The sequence below is a fragment of the Saccostrea echinata genome, unplaced genomic scaffold (genome assembly GCF_033153115.1).
Source record: "Saccostrea echinata isolate AGI-Se365-2 ecotype Australia unplaced genomic scaffold, CSIRO_AGI_Sech_v1 ptg000002l, whole genome shotgun sequence".
Lineage (NCBI taxonomy): Eukaryota > Metazoa > Mollusca > Bivalvia > Ostreida > Ostreidae > Saccostrea > Saccostrea echinata.
The window spans coordinates 19945973-19963720 of NW_026889751.1; the positions used below are offsets into that span (position 1 = coordinate 19945973).

At 32.4% G+C, this 17748-nt stretch overlaps 1 protein-coding gene across 1 annotated transcript; it reads left to right on the forward strand.

Annotated features, from left to right (window-relative positions):
- The first annotated feature begins 464 nt into the window (after nt 1–464).
- On the forward strand, nt 465–9765 carry LOC133174067 (acyl-coenzyme A thioesterase 1-like). Its single transcript, XM_061309112.1, has 9 exons — nt 465–591; nt 1483–1761; nt 2099–2362; nt 2564–2733; nt 3548–3661; nt 6200–6285; nt 6993–7077; nt 8468–8669; nt 9367–9765. The coding sequence occupies exons 1-9, from the start codon at nt 567–569 to the stop codon at nt 9462–9464; spliced, it is 1323 nt and encodes a 440-aa protein (XP_061165096.1). The 5' UTR covers nt 465–566; the 3' UTR covers nt 9465–9765.
- Nucleotides 9766–17748: the final 7983 nt, after the last annotated feature.

Consider the following 17748-nt stretch of genomic DNA (forward strand, 5'->3'; position numbering starts at 1 on the left):
TAATAATCACTTTTATCCTTGTATGCAGAAATTATTTTTGAAGATAGATGTTTTATGACGAATGCATGCTGCTAATAATTAGTAATGTTAAAATTGGCATCAATAGTTATGGGAAGATGAATCCATAGTTTTCGTAGCAAAATAAATTTTAAGTGATAGAGAAATGTTTTTAATGAGTGCACTGTTATTCATATATAATTTATGAGAAAAAAGTCGAACAGGCCCGGGGTCTATATCGGTGGGGGGGGGGGGGGGTCCTGTCCTCAAGCACCTGTGCGCTTATGTAAAAAGTGTAAATCCCTATAGAGGATTTCTCTCTCTCTCTTTTTTTTCAAAAAATTATTGACATTATTGTTTCTTTTTCTTTTAATTTTTACATAAAAAAAGTTTTGGAGGACATAAATAATTTCAGATTTGAATCGGGATCGGCATTTTTGTTTTAAAATGAAAGTAGAGTTCGTCGGACAACAGATAAGTTGGTTAAAGTTTTGAGAAAAGTATATGTTTTGGGATTTAAAAAAATGCCTAAGCTACAGTTTATTTGCGGAGCATTTTGTTGAAAAAGCATGGTACTGCAGAATACATTACGAAGTATGTATTAAATGTAATTCTCTTCACACAGGCGTTGCTTCGCAAATATGTTGACAGTGCCACAGGTACTTGGGTCTTGGTTTATAAATATGTATGTACCTTATTGATATGTAAAAAAAAAGTACTTTTTTACGTATCAATAAGGTACATACATATTTATAAACCAAGACCCAAGTACCTGTGGACAGTGCCACCACTGGGGGAAGCGCGTTGTTTAAAATTATTACAGGATACTAATTTACTTTTTAACACGAAGTTTTATTTTACGTACATGTATGTCATACGGTGTGAGACATTTGAAACGGCTAAACATGGGTTTGAATAATATATGTACATATATGTTGATATGAAGAAAAGTTTTTATTTCGTTATCCTTGATCATATTGATAATTTTAAAGATTTTTTTGATTTACACAGTGTGAGAATTGAAAAAAGTAAACAATAATGTTCAAGAGATGGGAGATCTCAAAGAGTTGTGATTCTCTTTAAAGAACAATATTATACATCCCTGATTTATAGCTACTAAGAGCATTGTATCCTTACCTATTGATCTGCTTAATCACTGTGTTGCATGCATGTCCAACATACGGTTATATATTATTCTGAATGAAATGTGAAGATAAACAGTAAAGTTTGCTCAAATCACAGTCAATGGGCTGAGAATAGAACTCAGTAGTGGGTTAAAGTTTTACAACAGAGTATATAAAGAAAAAAATATTTTTAAAAGTATTCTCAAGGGTTAGGGCACATTGGTCATATTAAAATTTGCAAGTACATATACCCATACTGTGCAGATTCAAATTTTTTCATGCAAATCATGCCCCAGGCAATAAAACTGCTGTTCATTCTACCTATTACGATTTGATGATTTTTTTTTTATAAATATTTCAGAGTTACTTTCCAGTGTGACAACAGTACAGAGAATTAGTTGCTTTTCTACATCAGCTTTCCATATGAATGGTGTCAAAATATCAGTTATCCCACATGACGCTTTAGTAGATGAGCATGTTCACATCAAGGTGGATGGTTTACCTAAGAACGAACCTGTCACCATTAAGGCCTCGCTACAAGAGGGCAACAATAGATTTGCATCATATGGGTGTTATACAGCAACAGAACAGGGCCATGTTACAGTGGAGGAACAAACGTCAGTACAAGGAACATATACAGGTCTGTGTCACAATACATAATTAGGCGAATTTGCGTATGTAAAAACCTTGTTAACACAGAGCACAAAATAAGCATGATAAGAGTCATCAAAGCTCTTTCACATAAATTTTACATATCAAAAGCAGATAAGTAAAATTTGTGCAAAATTTTTAATGCAAGTTTCATATAAATGTTGTCAGGTGAATTTGATGTGAAACTCTTCACACAAAATTTATTTGTGGCACATTTTGCTGTGTTTGTAAAATTTTTGCAAGGTGAGTCCTGGGGACATAGTTATTAAAGAAATAAGAATCTATGCAAAGTTGATAGAACTTCATTTTCATGACATAAAACACAGGTTTGGAGCCAATGGGGTTATTTTGGAGCATGAAGCCTGAACCCTCTATGAAACAGAATATTAGACTTCTTAAAAAGGATGTGACCTCTCCCATTGTCGTAACATTGTCAGTTATTGAAGGTCACCACTCCTGGGAAACTTTGTTTGATCCACCCCCAAATCCTCTAGCTACATTAGATGTATATAGATGGTACAAAGACAAGAATGTTAGAAGAGAGAGAGTTAGTGAGGGCAACATCAGAGGTGCACTCTTTATCCCCCCTGGTAAGTTTCAGTACATATCAGTATCATGTTTACAGAGATTTTCAATATCTGACTGTCTGTGATTAGACAATAAAAAAGTTAAATTTATAATCTTTGTGAACAATGCTTTGTACATTTCTTCTCCTTTTAACAATATCAGTATTTGACTTAAATGAAATTGATTTTGAATTTTATGGATAAAAGAGATATTTTCCTCTCTAGGACCAGGACCATTTCCTGGGGTAATTGACATGTTTGGTAGTGGAGGGGGACTCTTTGATCACCGTGCAGCATTGTTAGCCTCCAGAGGGTACTATGTCTTTGCTCTGCCTTTTTTTGCGTATGAAGATTTACCAGAAACTATGCCAGATGTTTCATTGGACTATCTTATTGTAAGCATTCACTGGACTATCTCATTATAAACATTAACTGGACTATCTCATTAAAAGTATTTACTGGAGTATCTCATTGTAAGCATTCATTGGACTATCTCATTGTAAGTATTCACTGGACTATCTCATTGTAAGCATTCATTGGACTATCTCTTTGTAAACATTCATTGGACTATCTCTTTGTAAGCACTCATTGGACTATCTCTTTGTAAGCATTCATTGGACTATCTCATTGTAAGCATTCATTGGACTATCTCATTGTAAGCATTCATTGGACTATCTCTTTGTAAGCATTCATTGGACTATCTCTTTGTAAGCATTCATTGGACTATCTCATTGTAAGCATTCATTGGACTGTCTCTTTGTAAGCATTCATTGGACTATCTCTTTGTAAGCATTCATTGGACTATCTCATTGTAAGCATTCATTGGACTATCTCTTTGTAAGCATTCATTGGACTATCTCATTGTAAGCATTCTAATTTCTCATTAAAACAGCAAGATAAAGGAAACTTATTCAGTCAAACTTTACTATCTTGAACTTAATTGGGCCAAGGAAACTTTTGAGGATTTAAAATATTGTTGCTAAAATGTATTAAGAAAAATGGTAGGGGATTCCAGTATATCTTGACATATTGATATTGATGTTTGAGATATCGAAGTTCAACTGTATTTATTTTGTGTACATTGAAGTTAAATTCCATGTCTGATAAAATTTTGTTACTTAAATGTAACATATTTTCCTGAATGTATAGATTTATTACATACATGCATACAAGTCAGTCAATTTTGTTTAAAAATTTTGTGTCTTAAAGGAGAGTGTGGAATGGTTTGCTGGACTACCACAAGTGAGGCATGATGGGATTGGTATAATAGGACTTTCTAAGGGAGGCATGTATGCCATGGAGCTCTGTAGACATGTGCCACAGGTAAGTTATTCGTTGGTAAATTTAAGGATGTCTAGTTTACTTTTTTATTCCCTACAAAGAAGTGAGGTCGTCTGTGTGGTGCAGTGGTTAGAGCATTTGCTTTAGAGTTGTGGAGTAATGAGTTGATCCTTACGTCGCGGGTTTGAATCCTTCTGTCGGACATGGAGACCGATCCTTCAGATGAGACCATATAAACTCAGGTCTTGTGCCGCAGTAGATGCTGGCATGAAAAAGAACCCTCACTGCTAAATGACCCTGAGTGCCGAGTATAGGTCAAAATTTGCAGCCCTACACCGGCAAGTGGTGGTGTCTCCATAAGAGTGAAAAATTCTTGAGAGGGATGTTAAACAACAAACAAACAAAAATCAAAGAAATAGTAATTTACTATGAACCATTCAGTCACATGATCATTTGGATATTAAAGCTGTACTTTCCACCCAATTTTTAGCTCACCTCGACGAAGTCGAGATGAGCTTATGCTATACCCCCGGCGTCGGCGTTAGCTTCGACGTCCCGGTTTAAGTTTTAGGAGCAAGTCCATTCCCAAGTAACTATAAGCCCTACCTGGACCAAACTTACATGGATGATGCATCTAGGGATGTACACTTCCACACTTGCTTCGGATGCTGGATCTCACCTAGATTTTCCAGTTGAGTGACTAGGTTAAAGTTTTTGGAGCAGGTCCATTCCTAAGTAACTATAAACCCTACCTTGACCAAACTTGCATGGATGATGCATCTAGGGATGGACACTACCACACTTGCTTCGGATGCTGGATCTGACCTAGATTTTACAGATGAGTGACCAGGTTAAAGTTTTTGGAGCAGGTCCATTCCCAAGTAACTATAAGCCCTACCTGGACCAAACTTGCATGGATGACAGTTCTAGGGATGGACACTACCACACTTGCTTTGGATGCTGGATCTGACCTAGATTTTACAGATGAGTGACCAGGTTAAAGTTTTTGGAGCAGGTCCATACCCAAGTAACTACTGGCCCTACCTGGACCAAACTTGCATGGATAATGCATCTAGGGATGGACACTACCACACTTGCTTCAGATGCTGGATCTGACCTAGATTTTCCAGATGAGTGACCAGGTTAAAGTTTTTGGAGCAGGTCCATACCCAAGTAACTATTGGCCCTACCTGGACCAAACTTGCATGGATAATACATCTAGGGATGGACACTACCACACTTCCTTTGGATGCTGGATTTGACCTAGATTTTCCACATGAGTGAATTTTAGCCATATTTTAACCAAATTAGCATGGATGATGTAGCTAGGCTTGGTCACTTCCAGACTTGCATTGGATTCTGAATCTGACCTACATTTTCTAGTTCAGTGACCAGGATAATTTTTTTGGAGTAGCTATATAACATTATGGTCTGTTATGATTAAACTTGCATAGATGGTGCATCTAAGGATGAAAACTTCCAGACTTACTTTGGATGTTGGAACTGACCAAAATTTTCTTGATTAATAAACAGGATAAACTTTTTTTTGAACAGGTCTATTTCCAAGTAACTATAAGTCGTACTTAAACCAAACTTGCATGGACATTGATCTTTGATGTAAACTAAATAAAAAAAATGATGTAAAATTTGCCTTACTTAAAGATAACATTCATCGAGGTGAGCTTCGTAATCCTTGATTACCTATGTTTTTGAGAATTGTTTGCTAAATTGTAATCAAACTAAATAAATTTTATACCATACATGTAAAGTGGATATTTACATGTACATGTGGAGGCTATAGACCAAGATTTTGAAAGACAAAAACTACACTTGGGTGTAAGACACACAGTCCTGTACTTCACAAGATGATGAATGCAGAGCTTGGATATTTTTGTGAATACTATATGGGGGAGGGGGTTCATCAAGATTACTTTGTAATTGTTGTAAACTCTCCCCACTTGGAAAAAAAAACACTTTAAATAGTTTCAAATCAATATACGGAGGTATTTTGCTAATTCTAGTAGTAACAATACTACCTAGAGCATCAGATCAGTCATTTTCTCCCATACTGGTATTACTTTTATGCCATTATCATTCCCTCAACACAATTTACATGTATATTTGGGTACATTGCCATCAAATTTGAAGATCAGACTATGGGGGGGGGGGGGGGGGAGGGGGTACATGGTCATAACACTTCAGACAAATTTGTAGTGAAATTTTTTAATACTCCGCTCTAGCAAAGGTGTATTAAAAATTGGGGGTGAGGTTCTGTTCTATGAGTATCTGAATTACACAAATGGAAGCAAGCAAAGGGTTCATCTGAAATCTATTTTTCATATCTTGAACTGTGAGGATGTAATTCTATATATGATATTCACATGATATTTGGAATTATATCTATTTCAAATGTTTATTACCTTGAAACAAATCTTGTAAAGGTCTTCAGTTGGATAAATTTTTTACACGGTTACTTTGTGACATATAATAGTCATAGTCGTATTTGCATATACATTTACATATGTGCACCATACCTGTATGTAATCCTTTTTTATCAATTTTGGTCATTCTTTTCTTCAGATCAAAGCTGTAGTTCTGGTAAATGGAGTAACATTTTATTCTGATGCTCCTCTCAAGTACAGCAAAGGAGACATACAAAACTTAGAGTAAGTCAAAAACAATTTATAAGAGAAGCAAATTACATATATGAGACCAATACCACAATTTATACTGTAATTTCAAATTCCAACCCCAGCCCCCTTTTTCATGGTAAGCAAAGGGCAAATTAAAAGCTGTTTTCACACTACCTGGAAGGAGTACCTTTAAACACTTAAAGAAATCACAGAAAAGCAGTATGTTGCTAGTGGAAAAAAGGGTTTTTTTTTCTCTCAGAAAGCAGTGTTGATTTGCAGAAAAATGGAACAGTGATGATAACATACCTGACAATGTCACTTAAAAGTATCTTATATCTCTGACAAACTATTTTCTTTTGACAGACCATATTATGGTATGGGTTTTTACATTTGTCCATCTGTCTGTCTGTTCATCTGTTATTTTTTATTGTGTCCATGTGATATATTTCACATCGTGAGACAATCAAAAATTGTCAGTGAATGTCCCTTGAGAGGGGGGTTTAGGTGTGTCATAATCCAAAAGAAGGTCACTTTGACCTTGATTTGAAATTTACGGCTGTATAGTCAAATTGCACTCTGACAGGCATACCATGTATTCCAGCAGTGCATTTTATTTACATTTATTTTCAAATCATAAAGAGAAACTATCTTTAATATGACTTTAATGAATTTTCAGAAATGCTTGATCATTTTTGTGAACATTTGATAATGTTATTGTTCATTTGTTTGTTTCCTTGCAGATTTCAGTTTGATCAAATGAAGGCCACACCAGAAGGAATTGACATTTCAAATTGTTATCATCCCACAGATGAATTCTTCATCAAAGTAAGTCATTGCACTTAACACCTCAGGAAAGTTATTATATTTATATAATAGTGTTGTGCTTTGCATGCATTATGCCTAAATAGTAGTCAGGGTTTGACACATGGTGCATGCAAAGCACAACACTATTGTTATTATTATGCTGACTGTTGTATAAAAACGACAATATTTTCTCCATTTTCAATGTTTCATTACCTCTTATGTTCACTACTTCCTATTATGATGTCACGTTGTGTACATGTACGTCATAATCTTTTTTTCTTAATTTTGAGGGTTCATGCAATAAGGTATAATGTACAGAGAGTTTCATGCAATTTTAGTTGAGTGAAGGTAAAAATGTTGCAAGAAACTATTTAAGAAAATTGTTTATTTTTTTTCTTTAAGTATCAAATATTTGAAACTAAGTTTATATATATTAAAATACAAATTGGTAGCACGTCGGACTGACAATCTCGGGGTCGTGAGTTCAATCCCCGGTGTGGTCGCTGTCGGATTTTCTTCAGAAAAAGAAGTCGTGCACTATTTCGGCATAGTATGCTTACGCTATATAAATCCTTAGAACACTATGCAAAAATAGTTGGGTATTGATTATATAGAGACAAACTGACAGGAAGCATAATAATACATATGTACATTATATTATCCTTTGAAATTTATTCTAAATTTATTTTAATGTGATCATTAATGCTACTGCATTTAGACATTCTTTCATGTTTCCTTCGTATTGTTTAGTAAATATTCTTGAAAACTAAATTTTGTGAAATTGTTTTTGTCTTAAAGGTAATATTGTTTGAAGTTAATTTTTCTATGCATGGACAGACAGGCAATGCAACTCCTAAATACACAAGTGTACTGTAAATGTACCTATTTTAGCGGAAATAATAATATTTTAGCACCTCTCATGCTACTACCTGTCTGCTAATTTAAATACACACCAATATATGATTAAAAAAGTTTATTTAAAAACCTTGGCTCCAAATGCCCTAATTTATAATCCACTAAATCAATTGATGAAGATTGTGCTAAATTTTTATGGTGCTAAATGTATGTTTACAGTATTTCTTCCAAACATCTGTTTATTTCAATGTAAGGAGGTCAATATTGACTACAAAAACTGTCTATTCACATCATTTGCTGAATAAAATATCGTTTATATTTACTAAGTAGAATGCATGCTCAATATAACTATGTCTAAAAAGAAGAGTTGAATGGGTTTTTCCCCTATCCACTTCTTGCGCCCTTAGAGCATACAGTGACATTTCACAAATACTGGTGGAAGTAAATGAATTTATTAAGAACAAATTAAATTGGTATCTTAAATTCAAGCAGAATAAAAACATCCAAATTTGGCAATAAGAGATGCACCATACAGAGATTTTTCATTGTTCTGTAGGGATGGGAGAGTGAAGCTGCATTTTTGTTTATTGTGGGAGATGACGATGGATGTCTGAAGTACTCCACAGTTGAACATTTTATGGAATTGGTGCCAACGGAACATAAACATCGGTTCCAGGTTATAAGGTACCCCGAAACTGGGCACCTTATTGAGCCACCATATTCACCTCACTGCAGGCACTCCTACCATAAAGTATTCCGTAAGTCCCTAACAAAACAGATTGTAGAATATAAACATAAAGGAGCATTTTACAGGAAGAATTTCCTTCAGATTCGAATTTGAAGTGGATTTTTTCCTAGAAATTTTTAAGTTTGATTCTTAACTTTTATATTTTTATGTGGTAAAAATTTGCAGTTTCTGTGTTACAAAGAGTTTATAGGATAGGGGTTATTTTTGGCGGAAGTTAAAAGAATTTGCAAACTCACAGATTAAATGCACCGATGTACTTTCATAGTTATTAATAGTCAGGTAGACTTGTAAATAATGGATGGATAAAAATGAGACAAAAGTACCTTACATTTGTACATTATCCATTATTATACAAAGACCAAAAGAAGCTTTTAATGGTCAGAGTGTGTATTCTGTGAGTACAATGTGCTGTTTTGTATTTGAAAGCACTTGTTATGTACCAGGATGGTGATGATTTAGATAACACTGGCATTACTTCTAGATTAAATATTTTGTTGACACCTATCACCCTGTATTTCGTTTTTTGAGTTTAAATTTAATTTGCGTATTTTATTATTATTTAACATTCCTTACATCCTTTACAGGGTTGTATTACTAGCATACTCAGGTGACTGTTAAGGCTCTTGGGTCTCTCTTTTTTTTAATGATATGTATTTTTGAACAAATAATTAATGTTTGCCATACTTTGTTGATAATTCTTTTTTCAGAATTTGAATTTCTATGGGGAGGAGAAACAAAAGCTCACAGCTACGCTCAGGAAGATTCCTGGGGGAGGATCCTGGAATTCTTCTCCAACCAACTCTGATCTAATAAACAGAAATGTCTGACAACCACCTAAACACAATCAGTAAATTATAACAAACAATGTGCAATGCACATGGTTGTGATACTTAAGAATGAGAATTATTTAAAGTATTATATAGGAGATTTTATTGAAATGGTTTTAAGTTTACACTAGTGATATTACAGGGAGATTTAAATAAAATATTATTTCTTGTTGGATGGAATTCATCATTACAACAAAGGATTAATTATGCATGTATTCATGCACTTGTTTTTTATGATGTGCCATATACTGTGATTTAAATAAAGATCTAGGAATTGAATTTGTGAGATATTTCGCCGTAAGGTTTGTTGTGATGTCGTGATAAAATATTAGACTCTGAAAAATTCAGATACCAAAACAGTATTTTTGAATTATTCTTTGAAAATTTATCCAAAATCTAACTAGAGTAATTTTATTTATTTTACTTTTTTTCATGAGAAAAATGAATTTTATTAACAAAATTTTCTTACGAAGTTTGTTAGCTAATGTGGATGAATTCTATTTGTATACTTACGAAATTTTTAAAATTATTATTAATAAATGGTACAGCCAAACTTCGTTATCTCGAAATTGATGGAACCATGAAAACTTTACAGTGAAAAATGGTGTTTAGGACTTCCAAATTACTTTGACATATCCGTGTTATTTGAGATGTTGAAGTTCAAGATATAGAAGTTCAACTGTTTATACATGTACTTAAACACATGTAGGAACCATACTTTCATGTAGGAGTGTAACAAAATGTGGGTATATCATGATGCGTTTGGCTTGAATTCGATTACTTGTATGGCAGTCCAGAAAATTTTATCTCTTAATTTATAAGCAATTTTATTTTTGGAAAAGATTAACTAAATGATGTGAATTCTAATTCAAAATCCATACCCAAAAACAGAAGATTTTTGTTTAATTGATACTCGAAACCCTAGAAGCTATTCATGTGTTTGTAGGTTGAAGAGTACTTTCATCCTGATGATATTACAGTGCTGTTAGAATTTTTCAAAAGAACATTTTTTAGGGAGCAAAATGAAAAAATGATACATATCATGATACACGAGTCGACATACCAATATATCATGATACGTTTTTATGTATTGATACTCGTTCCTACTTTCATGACGTAGTTGTTCTACTGGTTGTAGATACATTTATTTATTAGTAAAGTCTATCATTCAGGTTAACTTTGTTCAGGTGAAGAGCCACACCTTCTTTGAAGGGGGGATTATTAAGTGAAGATTTACTTAAATTTAATGTATTTTTTATATATGACCAAATTAGCCAAATCCTAGGGCTCAACCTAGAGGAGCCATTAATTACAAAATTTTGGAGGAATGAAATAATAAAAAAGTTGTTTGCAAATTGTCAATAAGTAGTGAAGAAAAAAAAATTAATAGCTTCTCCACAGCCCTGAGTGTGGATTCGAAGTTCATTGTTTGTAAGTACAAAGATGTTACATGCTTGAGTTATTGACAATATTGTGTCGTTTACAAAGATGCAAAGGAAATTGAGAATAAAGAAAAATGAGAAATGTTTATGTCCTCTAGAAATATTGACAAAATTATTTTCATAGTCAAAATTTATTAGAAAAAAATAAGCAATAAATAAAAGATTAATTGATTAGTTATTGTTTAATATCATGCCGGCAGTATTTCAGCCGTATATGGGTGAAATAAATGAAAGAAAGAAGTTTTGTGTAAAGTGTTCTATGCTGCATGAAGTATTTATATGCGTAAACGTATCCTAAGATTGTGAATGCATTGATGTGTGCACTTTTATTGATTGTAATGGTTAACTGATATTTTTCCTTTTTCTTACCAAATGTTTTAGCCTAGAGAGAATTAAGGAATCGAATTGACAAAAATGTTATTCACAGTTCATTAAATATATTATTCTGTTCTATAGAAGATCATTCACATGTCTCTAAAAATTCACAAAGGAGTGAATATATACATGCATCTTTCTTGATTATATTTTTAATAATGAAAAACAAAATTAGTTAACATACAAACACCTTCATCGCCTTCTTTGCCATAAAATATTTACGCCTTTTAATTAATATAACAATTAATGACTCAAAATATAAATAGATCCGGAATTCCGCTTCTCCGTTCTGATAGTCCCAATTAGTAGATAAAATTGAACACGAAAACATATGTATACAGGAACCCCCCCCCCCCCCAAACATTTTCTCTCTTTATGGAATCGATGCTTTTCTCATTAATAATTGATACTGTTTGTTGCAGTGTATTTTTTAAAATGATATTTTTTTTTTAATCTTTTTATCATGGTTTCTGTCAATTAAAATCAGCTTATTGAATACTTCTCTATAGTTTCACCGAGAAGGTTGCAACATTTAAAAAATAATTAGCAAACATTTTTTAAATAAAATATTTAAACGAATTATCAACCAAAAATGTATCCATTGGTTATACTGGTAGACTTTTGAAATATTTTTTAAAGCGTCAGCTTTTATTGAATTTTATTCATTGAAAAGAGTATTTTATTCTCCCACCCCTTGGGTTTTTTTTGGTGAAAATTCGAGAGGCAATTCACAAGTCCCCCTTGTACAAAAGAACTCAAGACTAAGAACAAGAATTTTGGCTTTTTCTGACATCTTGCCTACCTAGTATTTTTTAATTAAAATTATACTGTATAAACAAGTTTCTTAATTGTTAAAAAATAAGTAAAAAAAAATTATTCGCTACATTATATTTTGATCTCAGTCGTGAGTTCTTTTTTAAAACGGGACCCAGGTTATCTCCGTCTTTGTATCTGTTTTTTTTCTTTGGATTTTTTTTTTAAATCCGATCTTGTAGAGTAGGCTATCCCCACCCCAGAAAACCTCTTTTCTATGTAACCGTTCAACCAATTCTTTTGAAGCATTAAAATCTTATTTTTTTTTATCAGGTCAAAATTTAAATGGTTAAAAAATAAAAAAAAAAAAAAAAAAAAAAAAAAACAGATAAAAGAAATTTATTTTTAATGAATTTTTTTTAAAAATTTGTATATCAAACTTCATGTACATAATATTGAAGTGCAAGATTCTGGTGTTTAAAGATCCAAAATTGCTGCAGTTGCAATGCATGGAACTTAAATTGGTCATTTATATAAAAAAAGTTTAAATTTTGCAAAAGAGAGTATTTGCTCTCTAAAACTGTTCAGTCTTAAATAAACGTGTTTATGTCTATATTTAAATATCATTTATCTTTCAAATAAAGACACTTCTACTTTTCAATAAAAGTTTTAAAGAATTTTAACGTTTCTGAGGGCTACTCCAAAATACAGTGGAAGAGTGTTATTCCTAAGCAAATGTACATCAAATTAAACCTACAAAATAATTAAAAATTAATTAGTTTAAAGAAGTTAATAGGATTACACGGGTTCTCAGGATAACCATGAATTCAAATTTGATAAAATAAGCCACGCCTCCGTACTGTTCCGTCTTTAACAGTGTTCTTTGAGTATCGATGATAATTACACCAAAAGGAGATTAACTTCCATTTAACTTCTTGTGTCTGGTTTAAATTGATAATTCCATTTTCGAAAGGATCGAAATAAAAGCGACATGTTCTCAGTTTTCTCCCACAACTTTATAAAATCGACATTTTTTGTATTTTTATCATACATTATCCCTGTGTCCCTGATCACAGAAACACATTTCTTCAATTAAAGGTATATTGGATATGGACAATAAAATCAGCTATGTTGGGTTTCTTAGACATCTCCATGCTGATTCTAGATCCATATGCGTGAGAGAGTTTTCAGGCAACTGCAAGTGTTTCGGATACAACATGAAAGACAACCGGTGTCGACTGCATTACCAAATCTATTGCCTTGACAATTTTCCTACAAAATCCGAAGAAGGATGGCAATATTTTTGTGAAAGTGGTAAGGAATGTATTCTCTGATAATCAATTCTCTGTACTAATTCTCTGAAATCAATTTAGCAATACAGATCTGATCAATAAGACTTTCTGTTTATACCTTAATTTGAAATATACCTAACTTTACAAATATTTCAACCTTCTTACTCATATATCCTGAAAAAAATTTAAGAAACGCGACCTATTCCATTGGAATGTAATATCTTTACTACCAAATATGTGTAATAAATACCCCTCCCCTTTCCCTGGATGTGTTGGCAAACTAATCTGTTCTACATGGAGCAAGTTTGGATGCTTTGTGACAAATAAATCACTTGAAGTTATCTAACTATTTTCATTGACATTTTAAATATGTAAAGTACTTAATTCACATTCTCTTTGCTGCATTATGCTCAATAAAGAAGGGAACTATGATCAGATGCATGGTTTAAACTATTCATTAAATGATTCTAAGATGTAAATGTGCATACTTTTAAATAAGGATATGCATATCTATATGAATTTTTTAAATCATCGAACCACTAGGTTGTTGTGGTGGAGCATCAATTATTCACTACTTGGATGGATACGTTCCATTGGAACCAAATTTCAGTATCGTGAATACAACAGAGAGTTATGTCGGGGAATCAGTCAACTATACTTGTGCACCAAGAACACTAAGTATAGGTCGGAATCAGATATCGTGTTTAGAGACCGAAAAATGGGAAACCGCAATGTGTGAAGGTATATATTTACCTTTGATTTTGTCATATGTATTGCAATTGAATTAAATTTTAAAATTAAAAATTTAAAAATAGGAATAGGTACTTAGTATTATTTTAAATTTAGAGTGTACAGGAGCGGATGATCCAAAACAAATCAAATATAGAGGCAAGAGGAACGTAACTATGACAGGGAAAACGTGTCAGCGATGGGACGCCAAAAGTCCCCATATTCCTTTTCTTTTATATCTTTCCTGGTAATGATGTGAGTAGTTCTTTGGTAATAATGTGAGTAGTTTTTTGCATGTGTTTGGCAATATATTAATTTGATTTTTTTAAACGTCCACTCTTTGAATATATCATTATTCAATAAAATGAAGACGTACTAAATTTTTACAATAAGTTAGTGACCATGGTGAGATGGCTGAAAATTACAAATCTTTTTAGGGATCGAAATTTAACTTGGGACATGGCCGCACCTGTTTAAGATTTTGTGAAAGATAAGAAAATACATTGTTAATTAAGATTATTGATGGTGTGGAGCAAATTTGATCTTACATTTCAATAAATAAAAATAAATAACTAGATCAAACTCGTAATTAATTCAATGATTAATCGATAGATATTTTTCATCATAGGAGAACTTCTGTTGGAACCCTAGTAACCATTACGGTCTGTGGTGTTACACGACTGATCCTAACACCAGATGGGAGAATTGTAACGTACCGAGATGTTAAATACCTATATTGACTTTTGAGGAATCCCTAACCTCATTCATAGCATTCTCTAATGAATTTATTTTTCATTACTTGACTTTTGAAAGTATTTTCTGACAAATTGAAAAGCTGTTGCTTCTTGGAGAGGGTTTCAAATTTGTTGGAAAAAATATCTCAATAAAAAATAAATGTTTTTTGTCTTGTCTTGCATAAGATTTTTTCTCATTCAGTTTTTGTAAATGTTACACTAAAAATGATAAGTTGCTTAAACGTGTATTTGTACATTAATAGAAAAAAATGAAACAAAGGTTGATTTTAGGATGTTTAAGTCATAAAAGAAAATTTTTTGAACAAACATAGAGTATGTGAGAATATATTGTAATTACTGCAGGAATCTTGCACTTTGACTTTCTTAATACAAGTAGTGTTAGTTTTCTTAGTATTCGAATTTTCCTAATGGAGATTTCAATTTCTTGTCCCATGCAATTTTCCTTTTGTGGTTATAATTTTCCTTTAAACATGTGTTAGGAAATGTGCCTTTAATTTCCTTTTTTTTATATTTCAACAATAAAATGACGGTTGCAGCCATTTCAGAAAAAATACGTTACCCACTCACACATAACCGGCGCGAGCGAGTTGTGTAATTTTTCTGCAGTCGTTAATCCGGAAGATATTTTTCTATATCTATTGTTCTGTAAAAACTTTGATCATATGTTATGGCCTCGTCCTACCCTTGGGGGTCATGATCTGAACAAACTTGAATCTAGACTACCTGTGGTTTCTCCAATACAAATATGACTACTTGTTTTGCCTATTGTGGCCCCCACGGGTCATAATTTGAACAAACTTGAATCTACTCTATGCCAGGAAGCTTTCAAACAAGTTTAATATTTTCTGGCCAAGTGGTTGCAATGCATCTATATGAAAAATAGAGGTTTTGCACGAATCTGGCCCCTTAACACCCACTAATATACCTGTTTTAAATGCTACATAATTACATTATTATATTTTGTATCAGATATTTACTTTTCCCAGGGTATATATATATCTGTATTATTTGTATGAAAAATTTTAATTTTCCGTATTAAATTGATTACTTCCGTTATGCCAGGACATCATAAATAACTTTGCTGATGCGTAACTTAATTTTAGCGCTTTTTTGTTTTTGATGTCACAGTAAGAATGTTGATTTTGTGTGTGTGTGTGTGTATATATATATATATATATATATATATATATATATATATATATATATATATATATATATATATATATATATATATATATATATATATATATATATATATATATATATATATATATCTACATTTGAAACTTAAAAATACCATCAATGGACTGAATGGAATAGTTGATTTTCATTATATGTTTATTCTGTCTGTTTCTTTATCTGTAATTGTGTACAAAACGGACTAGGGTAAAGTGCGTTACCCTAGTCCAAGATGGCGACAGACAAATACACTTCGATTATTTTGCACTTAGTTTACGCATTATACAGGCTTACATAATGCAATGGATGGTTTTATTTAATTTATTTTAAACAGAATAACATAGCTATTGCAAAAAATTTTGCATGATCTGTGCTGGTTAAAGCCAAATTACGGGTAGAAAATTTGAACAAGATTAGGGTAACGCAAGTTTATGACTAGGGTAAAGATTTTTTGATCTATTTGAGTGATTAGGGTAAAGCATGTGTAAAAATGTCATTTTGCTTGTTTCAGGGTTTAAAAATGTTATTTCAGCAAACTCAAAACGCACTCTGCCAGTAAATTCATAATTCATTGCACCAAATACTATTTAATTGAAAAATTCTCAGTGCGCTGACAATTTCTGGAAGAGCACAGTGGCCTAAATTTGTTCAAATCAGTTTAGGTTTCTGTTTAAAAAACAAATCGAGTCTTGAAAACAGTGTTCTGTTGATTTAGATACGGCGAAAAACTTCAAATATCTACAGATCAATTTAAGTATCATCAATGACATGTGAAAAAAAAAACAAAACAGAAATCATACCTTAAATCCAATCTAAACAAGTAATACAAATTATGAGCAGAGCAAACATGGACCTCTTAAAAGTGAAAACAGAGGGTGGATAAGGTGCCATTGAGAAATGAACATACCCTAGCTGTCCACAGGTAAAAACTGCCGTGTACTCTTTGTCATGATCAGGTAAATGAAAAAAAATGGCCTAAAAATTCAAATGAAAAAAGTCAGTAAACATTCGACTTAACGACAGATTGTGTTAATTTTGCAAACAAGGTCATTGTATCAAACATGGAATTTGCGAAATGTCGACTTTAAACGAGATGGTTGATATTTTGTGTCATCAACTAATGTGTATACTCTCTCTCTCTCTCTTACTTTTTTGTATTTAGATTTGCATATTATACAGAAAATGTTATTTTACTAGCACTTTTACGCCTTATCCTAGAAAAACGAGCAAAATAAACTTTGTTGTTCCTATTGATAAAACTTTGGTAAAGCATTTGTCCAAGAGTAAGATAAATGCAGATTAACCTGGGCTTAGATTAAGAAAATTTGTGTTAGTTTTTTCATAAAAATTGCACTTAAGTACTTGATATTCAAGCATTCAATAAATTATTCTTAGAAAATCAGAACACTTAAGTTCAATCTTTCAAAAACGCATAGAATGTCTTTCCGAACAAAAACTGCGCTCTTTTGTGTTGGAGGTGTTTAGTTCGACTACTACATTACATCGTATTTGTCAAAATCATTTTGTAAATAGATTCTTAAGAGTAGCTATTTCCTCATCACAGAGAGCTATGTCCTCATCACTGCAGATTTGTCAATACATCTACATGTATATGTTTCATTTTGTTTACGGATTTATGAGATTTATCAATGTTTGATCTCTTCACAATTTACATTATTATACTTTAAGGTCAGACGACACGTTCCTCAAAAATATATAATTTTTCCCAAGAATGTG